Raw genomic sequence first — 12606 nt, 5'->3', positions numbered from 1 at the left:
GTTGAGGGCATAGACTGCCTAGTAAGCTTTGTGTTCCAGCTCGAGGGGAAGGTGGCATGCTTTGCCAAATATCAGTCTGTATGGAGAACATCCTAAAGGTGTTCTATATGCAGTTCTGTAAGCCCATAATGCTTCATCTAACTTGAGAGACCAGTCTTTTCGAGAAGGATTGACTACCTTCTCTAAAATCCTCTTAACCTCTTGGTTTGAGACTTCAATGAGACCACTGGTCTGTGGAAGATATGGGGTTGCAACCTTGTGTCTTACCCCATATTTCTCCAATAATCTCTCAAGTTGGCGGTTAATGAAATGTTTCCCACCGTTGCTGATGAGACAGCGTGGGGTCCCATATCTGGTTAAAATATTTTTCTTTAGAAATTTTATAACCACCTTAGCATCATTAGTGGGTAAAGAAACTGCTTCCACCCACTTACTTACATAATCTACAACCATAAATATGAATTTGTTCCCACAAGAAGGAGAAAAAGGACCCATAAAATCAATGCCCCAAACATCAAATAATTCTACTTCTAAAATGGGATTGAGGGGCATTTCATTTTGTTTGGTTAAGTTACCTTCCCTTTGACATTTATCATATTGTTTAGCAAATTGAAGTGTGTCTTTAAAGAGGGAGGGCCAAAAAAACCCTGATTGAAGAACCTTGGAGGCAGTCCTTATTCCACCCAAATGGCCTCCATATGGGGATGAATGGCAGTGTTGAAGAATTTGAGGTTGCTCTTCTTCTGGAACACATCTTCTTATCATCTGATCTGCGCATCTTTTGAATAGTAATGGTTCATCCCACAGATAGTTCCTGCAATCATGAAAGAATTTTTTCTTCTGCATTTTGTTTGCCTCGTATGGTTCTAGTCCTGCTGCAAGGAAGTTGGCTATGTCAGCAAACCAAGGAACGTCTGTTTCTTGGTGATTGATGACAAACAATTGTTCGTCAGGGAACGTTTCCTTGATTGGTAGCCCCACTTCAATGTGTTCTAATCTGGACAAGTGATCTGCAATTTGGTTTTCACATCTTTTTCTTTCTTTGATTTCCAAATTGAATTCTTGCAGTAGTAGGATCCATCTTATCAATCTTGGTTTTGCTTCTTTTTTGGAAAAAAAAGGTACTTGAGAGATGCAAGATCAGTATGGATAGTAATTTTTGATCCCAAAATGTAAGGCCTAAATTTTTCGCAGGCATATACTACAGCCATTGGCTCCTTTTCAGTGACTGTATAGTTCACCTGAGCTTCATTCAGCATTTTACTGGCATAGTATATGCTACAAAAGAATTTTTCTTTCCTCTGGCCCAGAACTACCCCAATAGCGTGGACACTTGCATCACAAATTAGTTCAAAGGGTAAGTTCCAGTCCGGAGGTTGGATGACAGGCGTAGTGACAAGCTTGTTTTTCAGGGATTCAAAAGCTTTCAGACAATCAGAGTTAAACTCAAATTTCATATCTTTTTCTAACAAATGGCACAAAGGTTTAGTTATTTTGGAAAAATCTTTAATGAACCTTCTGTAGAAACCTGCATGCCCAAGAAAAGATCTCAGTGTTTTGACATTTACTGGTGGTGGCATTTTTGCTATTGCTTCTAATTTGGCTTGATCTACTTCTAGTCCTTTTCTGGAAATCTTATGTCCTAAGATGATTCCTTCTTTCACCATGAAGTGGCATTTCTCCCAGTTAAGCACCAAATTAGAGGACAGACATCTTTGGAGGACTTTTTCTAAGTTATCCAAGCAGTGGTCATATGACGTTCCTAGCACTGAGAAGTCATCCATGAAGACTTCTACTATTTCACCTATTAGATCAGAAAAAATAGAGAACATACACCTCTGGAACGTTGCTGGTGCACTACACAGCCCAAAAGGCATCCTTCTGAAAGCAAACGTTCCGTACGGGCAAGTGAAGGTGGTTTTATGTTGATCTTCTGGTGCTAGAGCAATCTGATTATATCCAGAATATCCATCAAGGAAGGAGAAATATTCCTTACCTGCTAGATGATCCAACATTTGATCTGTAAAAGGGAGTGGAAAGTGGTTTTTCCTGGTGGCATTATTGAGCTTTCTGTAATCTTGGCAAATTCTCCATCCTGTAACTTTTCTTACAGGGATTAGCTCATTTTTCTCATTTAATTCCACTGTTATGCCTCCCTTTTTGGGAACGCATTGAACAGGACTTACCCAACTGCTGTCAGATATTGGATATATGATCCCTGCATCTAGCCATTTGATGACTTCCTTTCTAACCACTTCCTTCATTATAGGATTCAATCTCCTTTGGTGTTCCACTGAAAAACTGTTAGGATCAGTCAATAATATCTTATGCATACAAAATGAGGGACTGATACCTTTATGGTCTGCTATGGTCCAACCGATAGCTCCTTGGTATTTCCTCAGCTTGTTGATCAGTAGTTCTTCTTGTTCCTTGGTGAGGAATGATGAGATGATTACAGGAAGGGTGTTATTGTTCCCTAGGTATGCGTATTCAAGTGTTGTGGAAGAGGGTTTAGTTCTAGATCAGGAGGGTGTTCTGAAGAGGGTCGTTTGAGTTGTTTTTCCTTTTCAGTTCTCAACAAAGGTTCAGGTCTTATTTCTTGTAGATAGCAATTATGCTCCTCCTTTTGTGGACCTTCTTCTTCTTCAGGTTTTTCCTCCTCTGTTTTTCTGCTGAACTGGTTGTCTAACAAAGTGATTGCAGAACACTCTTCCAAATCTTCGTCTTCATCCTGGAACTTCATTTCTTTTACGATATTGAATTTGATTTCGTCATCATGAACTCTCATGGTCAGTTCCCCTTTTTGCACGTTGATAACCGCTCTTCCAGTTGCCAGGAATGGTCTACCCAGAATGATGGGAACGTCAACATCAGCTTCGTAATCCAAGATGATGAAATCAGCAGGCAAGATAAATTTGTCTACTTTAACTAGTAGATCTTCAATTTTTCCTTCTGGCTTGATGATGGATCTGTCTGCAATTTGTAATGTTACAGTGGTTGGTCTTGCTGGCCCAGTGGACAATTGCTTAAAAATAGAGAGAGGCATGAGATTGATGCTTGCCCCTAAATAATACAAGGCTTTCCCTTGGTATGTGTTCCCTATGATGCAAGGAATGGTGAAGCTTCCTGGATCTTGAAGCTTAGGTGGGAGTTTGCCCAAATGCTAGCAACTTTCTTGTGTCATTTTTACAGTCTCATATTCTGTTATCCCTCTCTTTTTCGAGAGAACATCTTTCATGAATTTCACGTACCTGGGCATTTTCTCTAGTGCGTCCACCAGAGTTATTTTGCTGTGGAGCTGTTTTAGAATGTCCAGGAACTTTCCAAACTGCTTATCGTCTTGTTGCTTCTTTGTTCTCTGAGGGAACAAAATTTTTGCTGGTATTTTCCTGCTTTGAGTGGGACTGATTGTTTGACTTTTGTCCACCTGGTTTTCGTTGGTTTCAGCTTCTTTGCCAAGCTATAGGTTCTGCTCATCTGTGGCTGGTTGTTGTTGTTCTTCTTCTGAGGTTGCTTCAGATGCTTTATTCTGTTTCTCTTCCTCATGCAGAGTGGTGGGTTGTGTAGTGGTTTTTCCACTTCGCAAGGTGACATCTTTGATTTTCTCTAAAGGGGAACTGGGCAAAGTAAGTACTTCTTTTGGTGAGGTTGTTGATGCTGTTGAGGGAACATCAGTGTCCCTTGGTAGTGATCCTGGTATTCTTGTATTAAGGTTGGCAGCAATCTGTCCCAGATGGGACTCAATGTTCCTGACCACTGCATCATTCCTGGTGACATATTCTTTGATATAGTTTTCCAGGGTGTTGATGCGTTGGTCATCTCTATGGAACAGAACGTAATTGGTTCTTCTTGGTTCAAACGTTCCACTGCTGCTGCCTTGCTGGTACTGCTGCTGCTGGTTGTTGAATGGTCTGTGGTTTATGGGTGGTCTCCATTGGGGATTATGGTTCTGATCTTTGGTGATAGTTCCTCCAGGATTTGAACTGTTATTGCATCCCGCTTGCTGATTGTCTCTGGTGAAGTTTCTGTTGCCAAAGTTTTCTGCATAACACACCAATGCAGTGGATGGATAGTCTGTTGAGTCATGAAGGTCACCACAGGTTGAACATGGTTTAGCTTCAGCTGCTATGAGTTGTAAGACTGCCATCCTTGGTGCTTCTTGATAAGCTTTCAGGTTCTTCACCTCATTCATGAGTGAGGCTAGCTGAGCTTCCATGGCAGTTTGTTTGTCTAGTTTTAGCATGCCAGGCTTCTTTACTGGGCTCACCCTGTCTATTGGCCATTGGAAACTTCTTTCTGCAGTGCCTTCTATGATTTCATACATGGATTCAAGAGTTCCTGTAAAAAAATATCCTCCTGCAGCAAAATCTAAATGTGACTGAGAAGTATGGTCAAGTCCCTTATAAAAAGATTGTAACACTCCCCAACTCTCTACCCCATGGTTTGGACATTTTCTGATGATGTCCTTGTATCTTTCCCAGCTTCATAGAGATTTTCTCTATAAAACATCCTGAAGATAGAGAGTTCTACTCTCACATCAGCTTGTCGGGACATAGGGAGAAACCTCTCTATGAATTTGTTAGAGAGTTCCTCCCACGTGTGGATTGATCCAGGGGTGAGAGTCTTCATCCATGTTTTTGCTTTTAAGCCTAAGGAGTGAGGGAATAACCTCATTCTCATACTTTCATTTGTCACACCCTCAGCTTTAAAGTTATCACAAATATCTTGAAAGGTTGTGAGGTGTGTCTACGGATCTTCTGCAGGGAGTCCATTGAAGACTCCAGCTTCCCTAATCATGTGAAACATGACAGGTTTGAGTTCAAAATTGGGTGCTACAAGAGGGAAGATTACTCCCCTCTCTGGTCTGTTCCTGAAAGGAGCAACCACAGTTCTAAAATTCTGCTCAGGGGGAATATCTTCATTGTTATTGTGATCAGCCATATTTTCAAAATTTTCTTCCCTGAGGTTTCTTCTTCTTCTATGGAGGGTACGTTCTGGTTCAGGATCAAAGAAGAATTCAGGTATCTCAGTAGAGTGATGAGAATCTGTTTCAGACTCTTCACTCATAAACCATAAACACAAGTTATATAAACAGCAGAGTTAGTGACAAGAAAATAAAAAACAAAATATACAGAGTATGTACTAAAATAGTAATAAGAACAAAATTTAGTGTTTCTATCCCCAGCAACGGCGCCAAAAACTTGTTCGGTGGTTTGCTGATGGTGGAAAAATATATATTCTGTTGGGGGACGTTCGTCTGTTCTAAATTAGCAACAGAAAAAAGAGTTGTTCCCTTACTTCCAACCCAAGTGCGCAAGTGCACGCATCAAGTAATAATGGGTGTATTAATGCCCAGATTATCATTCCCACGAGGATAGAACTCTAAATATTGTCTTAAACTATTTTATAAAGAATGGAAATGAAAAGAAAAGTTAGTGATTGAACTGTCTGGTCAGACGTTCCCTACTGTCTTGACAACGTTCCTCAGGAATAGTAAGTTCAGTCTGATGGCAAACAATTGCTCGCTGCGTTATATATGTGATCCTTCCTGTTTAAAAGAAGGTGTGATAATAATCAATGGAGTTTGATAGATACAAGATTAAACAAAGTAAAAATAAAACAGTAATAACTATAATCAAGAGACAACAAGGTGGATGGTTTTGAAAACAGTTTAACAGAAGGACCAGATTCACTGCTCCATTCTTAAATAATTATTCCCTCTGCTCAAGACTTAGCACTTTTTGGCTTTGTCCTAGTTTCTTATCTGCCAACTCTGATTCCTCAGCTCATGGACTAGATGGCTCACAAGTTTCCATATTCCTATGGCTCGCTTGACTCCAACAGGTACTCATTACAGAACCTTAAATTGGACGAAGTGGCCCCTTATTCCTAAGGTGACCAATAGTGTTTTTGCCATAACACTACCTTCCCCCAATGGCCAAGTTGTCTGAAATCCCTTCCTTAAGGAAGTTCCTTTCTCAGTATATGTTCAATTTCCATCGATACACAGTGAATATAGCTTACTTAGCCAAATAAATACAAAAAGCTTCAGTCAAGAGTTTTGGAAATAATTCTTTAAGAGTTTTACAGCTTATCCGTCCCATAGATATTTCAGCCCATGGCTGATACTTTAAACATAATTATTCTAAACTGAAGTCCCATAGACCCGAGATTCAGTTCAGAGATAACGAGTGGAAAGGAAAGAAGCAACACTTATATTGAAATGAAACAAGAAAGATTACAACAAAATATAAAATGGAGAAGATGGTTGATGCTCGTGAGGAGTCTCAAGTGAATGTTACAGAACAACGTATAAGAGTTGTCACTTAACTACAACTACAACTATACAAAATTAAACTACTATATAATATTTAGGTGATCTCTTCTTCAGGAATTTTATTCCTAAGGAATTTGATGATGTCTTCGTGTTTGGGACGTCCTTTTTATAGGCAGAAGAGGGAATGGCAGTCTCGTAACATCCTTTGTAGTTGGTTTCTTAACTGAAGGGATGGGGTGGTGGCAACAGTGTTTGGAAGCTTGCAACTTGCTTGATGGGTCAATTATTGTTGATGATTAGCCGTTTTCTTGCAGTCCCCCATGCCTTGCTGTCTTCTTAGCCAATGAGAACTCTTGATTCTCTGCTGTTTACAATTCTTGGTGCTTAAGTGGTGCACCGCCTTTGCTTTTAGAAGACGTTGTTTCCACGTTTCCTGCAAAATGAACAGAAGCATTAAATGAAGGGAGCAGGTGTAATAAATGCTCTTAATCTGTTCCCCTTTTAATATGTTTTCAAAGGATTACGTCATCATCCGTTCCCCCACTGTGTTTTTCTCACAAATGTGTGAAACAAGTGATTTTCATGCTGAAGTTGCTCATCAGATGAGGGAACAGATGGTATTTTTCCATCAAAATGGGCTTAGATGGGAACAAATTTACGTCCCATCAGCTCATACTTCGCATGCTGATGCGGGCCCTAGTTATCGGGGTTAGCAGAAAGGCAACTGGGGTCCCGTAAAGGCTATGTACTGATGTGGGCCTCTGTTTTATTGTAATTTTCTTAGCAGTTTGGGCTTGGGCCCATGTATAGCTGCTGTTAGGGTTTTCTAATCCTATTTATATTTTCCTTGTAAACCGAGTGACTTGTAACGAGTGGTGGTGAGGAGAATATAGTACAAACAAGCTGGACGTAGCCTTAATTGGGTGAACCAGGGTAAATCATCGTGTCAATCTTTCTACTCTTATCTCTTTTTCTATTTTCTCGATTTTGTGTGATTGTCGATTGCCAACACATTTGTCATATTACAAAAACATATAAAGGTAAGTATAAAAAAGTAAGAGTAATAGAGACGAGATTCATACCGAATTTTCTTTAAGCACTTGAAGAACCTCTTTATGATACCATATTCTACTACGGTCACCATGATTTGATGGTGACTCCTTTCTAACAATCTCTCTACCCATTTCTTGTATTAAATCATGCATCTCCAAGCAACCATTTTCATCAATAGTTATGAGACTTTTACTTGCAAATACTCGAATAATTGGAAAGAAATCACAAACCTTTAGTAACCTTTTAACATATTCCCATCTCTCCCCTTTGAAAAAACTAGCAATGTCCAAGAAAGTTTTCTGGTTCAACTCTGACAAGCTATTGTAGCTTATTTCAAGCACACCTTGAAACTCAGCATTTGAAATCTTCTTATATTTGTCCAGCTCCATTTCCCAATCCTCTAGGCTCCCACCCTTCAAATTGGAGCCTATTACTTTTAAAACCAATGGAACACCCTTTGCATAACTTACTGCACGACTAGAAACACCTGCATAGTTTTCTGCAGGTCCACTCATATTAAAGGCATGCCAGCAGAAGAGTTCTAGAGAGTCATCATCATTTAGCTCTTGCATTTTATATTTTTTAATGATAACATCATCTATATCACGCTTATATATCATTGTTTTATCCCTTGTAGTTATAACGATCCTGCTACTAGAACCAAACCAATCACCTCCTCCAGCCAGGGATACCAATTTTTTATGGAATCAACATCATCAAGAATCAAAAGAACTCTTTTACGGCCAAGTCTGTTGTTGGGTGGTTTGCTGATGGTGGAAAATATAAGTTCTGATAGAGGACGTTCCTCTGTTCTTGAATAACACAGATTCGTCCCTTAGTTCCAACCCAAGTGCGCAAGTGCATGCATCAAGTAATAAAGGGAGTATTAATGCCCAAATTATCGTTCCCACGAGGATAGAGTGATAATTATTGTTTTATCACTGTTTATAAAGAGTGAAAATGAGAAGAAAAGTTAGTAAATGAACTGTCGGGTCAAACGTTCCCTACTGTCTTGACAACGTTCCTCAGGAACAGTAGGTTCAATCTGATGGCAAACAGTTGCTCACTGCGTTATGTATGTGATCCTTCCTGTTTAGAAGAAGGTGAGATAACAATCATTGAAGTTTTTATAAGTGCTAAATGAAATAAAATAAAACTACTAAAACAGGAATAACTATAATCAAGAGACAACAGGGTGGTGGTTAAAACAATTTAACAGAAGGAACGGATTCACTGCTTCACTCTTTAAGGGGTTGTTTTCTCTGCTCAAGACTTAGCACCTTTTGGCTTTGTCCCAGTTTCTTTGCCTGCCAACTCTGATTCCTCAGCTCATGGTCTAGATGGCTCAAAAGTTTCCATATTCCTATGGCTCCCTTGACTCCAACAGGTACTTAGTTCAGAACCTTAAAATGGACGAGTTGGCCCCTTATTCCTAAGGTAACCAGTAGCGATTTTGCCATGACGTACCTTCCCCCAATGGCTAAGCTGTCTGAAATCCCTTCCTTATGGAAGTTCCTTTCTCAGTATGTACCCAATTTCCATTGGCGCACAATGAATATAGCTTACTTAGCCAAAGAAATACAAAAAGCTTCGGTCAAGAGTTTTGAAAACAGTTCTTTAAGAGTTTCACAGTTTACCCGTTCCACAGATAGTTCAGCTCATGGCTGATAGTTTAAACATAATTATTCTCAACTGAGATCACATAGACCCAAGATTCAGTCAAGAGATAACGATTGGAACGAAGAGAAAAAAACTTATATTAATTTAAAAGACAGTTTACAAAAAGAAACATAAAGTGGAGAAAGATGGGTATTTTCTCGTGAGGAGTCTTGATGGTTGTTTACAGAGAAGAGAAAAGGGGTTGTCACTTAACTACAGTTACAACTGAAAATTAAACTAAGTTACTAACTACTACTACTACTAGGTGATCTTCTTCCTTCTGGACTTTAATCCCTCCAGAATTCGATGATGTTTTTGTATGAGGGTGGTCCTATTTATAGATGGAAGGAGAGTGGCAAGCTTGTAAATCCTTTGGAGCAAGTTGCTTGAATGAGGGGACGGGACGGTGGCAGCAGAGTATGGAAGCTGCGTAATTTGCTGGATGGAACAAGGTTTGGTGATGATTAGCCGTAGTTTGCAAGCCTTCCCATGTTTTGCTTTTGTTTTCAGCCAATGAGAACTCTTGATTCCCTGCTCTTCACGTTTCCAGTTACTCAGTTGGTGCACCGCCTTGCTTTTTAGAAGTCTTTAACTCTACGTTACCTGCAAAGTGTACAGAAGCATTAAATGAATGGAGCAGGTGCATTAAATGCGTCTAAGTCTGTTCCCCTTTTAATATATTTTAGAGGAATACGTTACCATCCGTTCCCCCACTGTGTTTTTGTCACAAATGTGTAGAACAAGTGATTTTCATGCTGAAGTTGCTCATCAGATGAGGGAACGTATGGTATTTTGCCATCAAAATGGGCTTAGATGGGAATGAATTTACGTCCCATCAAACACCCCAAAACTAAACTGTTGGTTGTCCTCAAACAACTCAGAAATATTGTATTGGTTTGCCCAATTTAAAAGAATAGCATAACAGAAAGGAACTTGAGCCAGTGAGCAACCATGAACTTTTGAGAAAATGAATTACTCTCCATAGTAAACAGTAAGAGTATTCTGTCCCCAGATAAGAGAAGGTTGTTGATCTCTCGTCTCACTGTCACTCATGGGTTGGTGTTTGCTTTGTCCATTCCTGGATGTGATTCTTCAAAACTTGCCTTTCTGCTGCGTTCCTATGAAGTACAGCTGTCTTCCGTTCCAAGGATTTCTTTGATGGGTAAGTGTATGGAACTATGGAAGAAATGGTGGCCTGATTTGTCGGATCAAGGAATGTTTAGCTTTTGTGCCTTTGAACTTGGACTTTTCTATTTTGAGGGAACACCTTTTCTTGAACCTTTTCCCCCCTTTAGAGGAAGGTTTTCTGGTTTTTCTTGAATTCTTTTGAATGGCTCTTCCCCTTTTTCTTTGTTTTTCTTCTGTCCCTTTTTTGTTCATTGTTTAGTACGTTCCTTGTTCTTTCTGATTGACCAGATGGTGTATGATGGAGGTGAGGTGAGTGTGTGATTCTGTTTTGATCCTTGACAGCAGAATTCATCTCTCTTCAGCAGTACTTACAGCATCAAGGCAAGCTGAGAAGTTTCATTGTAGTTACACCTCAGGAACACTCTCAGAAGTAGGTGTTTGGTATTTTTCCGTTCCTTACCAGTTTGAGTTTACATAGATCAGCTTCTTTCAAAAATCTGAGGATTAAATTCCCTGCACTGTTTCTATTTTCAAGTACTCAGAGAAAGAACAAGCATGATTAGTCAGTGACTTTGTGTTTCATGTATGTTAGTTAATCCAAAAGAATTGGGGCTTTCTTAATACTATAACTGAAATGCATGTATATACCAAAAAGTTTGATAAAAAAAAAAAAGTCTTTTTCATTGCGAAAAGATTAATTACAAGGGAACGAAAAGAAAAAGAAATTAAAACAGAACTGAAAACAAACTAAGCTAAGATAAATAGGAGGGTTTCTCCTTTTCATTTGTGGAGGTCTGTGGTTAGGGACCACCCCAAAACTACGATCCTGGAACGTACTTTATTTGTACTTTTTGGAGAGGAACATCAGACGTTCCCTCCTTTTTGGGAGCTGTGTGGTTATGGATAACCACCCCAAAACTTTGCTATTTGTCAGAGAGCAAATGTATCTACTGGGTTGCCTCCCAGTCAGCGCTTAGTTTAATGTCTTTAGCTAGACATGGTACTTACCTCTCAAGGTGTTTCAGAAATGGTTGAGGGGACCTCAGTGTCCCCTGGTAGTGATCCTGGTGTTCTGGTTTGAAGGTTGGCAGCAATCTGCCCCAGATGGGACTCAATGTTCCTGACCACTGCATCATTCCTGGTGACATATTACTTGACATAATTTTCCAGGGTGTTGATGCGTTGGTCATCTCTGTGGAACGGAATGTAGTTGTTTCTTCTTTGTTCAGACGTTCCACTGCTGCTACCTTGCTGATACTGCTGTTGATTGTTGTTGAATGGTCTCTGGTTAATGGGTGGCCTCCATTGGGTGTTGTGGTTCTTATCCTTAATGATAGTTCCTCCAGGGCTTGAATGTGTATTTCGTCCTGCTTGTTGATTGTCTCTGGTGAAGTTCCTATTGCCAAATTTTTTTGCATAACACACCAATGCAGTGGATGGGCAGTCTGTTGAGTCATGAAGGTCACCACAGGCTGAGCATGGTTCTGTTTTAGTTGCTGTGAGTTGTAAGACTTCCATCCTTGGTGCTTCTTGGTCAGCTTTTAGGTTCTTCACTTCATTCATGAGTGATGCCAGCTGGGCTTCCATGGCAGTTTGTTTATCTAGTTCTAGCATACCTGGCTTCCTCACTGGGCTCACTCTGTCTATTGGCCATTGGAGACATCTTTCAGCAGTCCTTTCTATGATTTCATATCTTGATTCAAGTGTTACTGTAAAAAAATATCCTCCTGCAGCAAAATCTAAGTGAGACTGAGAAGTATGATCAAGTCCTTTATAGAAAGATTATAACACTCCCCAACTTTCTACCCCATGGTTTGGACATTTTCTTATGATGTCCTTGTATCACTCCCATGCTTCATAGAGATTTTCTCCATAAAACATTCTAAAGTTAGAGATTTCTGCTCTAACATCAGCTTGTCGAGACATTGGAAGAAACCTCTCTATGAACTTGTTAGAGAGTTCTTCCCATGTGTGGATTGACCCAGGGGTGAGAGCTTTCATCCATGTTTTAGCTTTTAAGCCTAAGGAGAGAGGGAACAACCTCATTCTCATGCTCTCTTCTGTTACACCCTCAGCTTTAAAATTGTCACAGATATCTTGGAATGTGGTGAGGTGTATGTAAGGATCTTCTGCAGGGAGTCCATTGAAGACCCCTGCTTCCTTAATCATGTGAAACATGATAGGTTTTAGTTCAAAATTGGGTGCTACAGGAGGGAGGATTACTCCCATGTCTGGTCTGTTCCTGAAAGGAGCAGCCAAAGTTCTGAAGTTCTGTTCAGGGGGAACCTCTTCATTGTTATTATTGTGATCAGCCATGTTTTCAGGAAATCCTTCTCTGAGGTTCCTTCTTCTCCTATGGAGTGTGCGTTCTGGCTCAGGATCAAAGAGAAACTCAAGTACTTCAATGGAGTGGTTAGAGTCTGTTTCAAACTCTTCACTCATAAACCAATAACACAGGGTATATATATGCACAGCAGATTCAGTGATAA

At 39.9% G+C, this 12606-nt stretch overlaps 1 protein-coding gene and 1 non-coding gene across 2 annotated transcripts; one reads left to right on the top strand and one right to left on the bottom strand.

The window, feature by feature from the left end:
* Positions 1-3460: 3460 nt before the first annotated feature.
* On the bottom strand, positions 3461-7950 carry LOC133303258 (TMV resistance protein N-like). Its single transcript, XM_061503137.1, has 2 exons — positions 7360-7950; positions 3461-3724 (listed from the first exon to the last, which is right to left on the bottom strand). Exons 1-2 carry the CDS (start codon positions 7948-7950, stop codon positions 3461-3463), a joined length of 855 nt encoding a protein of 284 aa, XP_061359121.1.
* A 3971-nt stretch (positions 7951-11921) lies between these two features.
* Positions 11922-12028, top strand: LOC133303260 (small nucleolar RNA R71). Its single transcript, XR_009750446.1, has one exon. It is a non-coding gene; the product is annotated as a small nucleolar RNA R71 (small nucleolar RNA).
* The last annotated feature ends 578 nt before the right edge of the window (positions 12029-12606 follow it).

Source organism: Gastrolobium bilobum, unplaced genomic scaffold, assembly GCF_033153095.1.
Source record: "Gastrolobium bilobum isolate Gb01-03AN ecotype WA unplaced genomic scaffold, APGP_CSIRO_Gbil_v1 utg107667, whole genome shotgun sequence".
NCBI lineage: Eukaryota > Viridiplantae > Streptophyta > Magnoliopsida > Fabales > Fabaceae > Gastrolobium > Gastrolobium bilobum.
The sequence above is the reverse complement of the archived record's forward strand: the minus strand, read 5'-3'. Positions and strand labels throughout refer to the sequence as shown.

What these genes read in the sequence shown, in the direction of transcription:
- LOC133303258 (XM_061503137.1), bottom strand. Translation starts at nt 7,950, where the DNA reads ATGATATATAAGCGTGATATAGATGATGTTATCATTAAAAAATATAAA. An exon ending in AAGTGCTTAAAGAAAATTCG is followed by an intron (nt 3,725 to 7,359) that starts GTATGAATCTCG and finishes CATCTGGGACAG; the next exon opens with ATTGCTGCCAACCTTAATAC.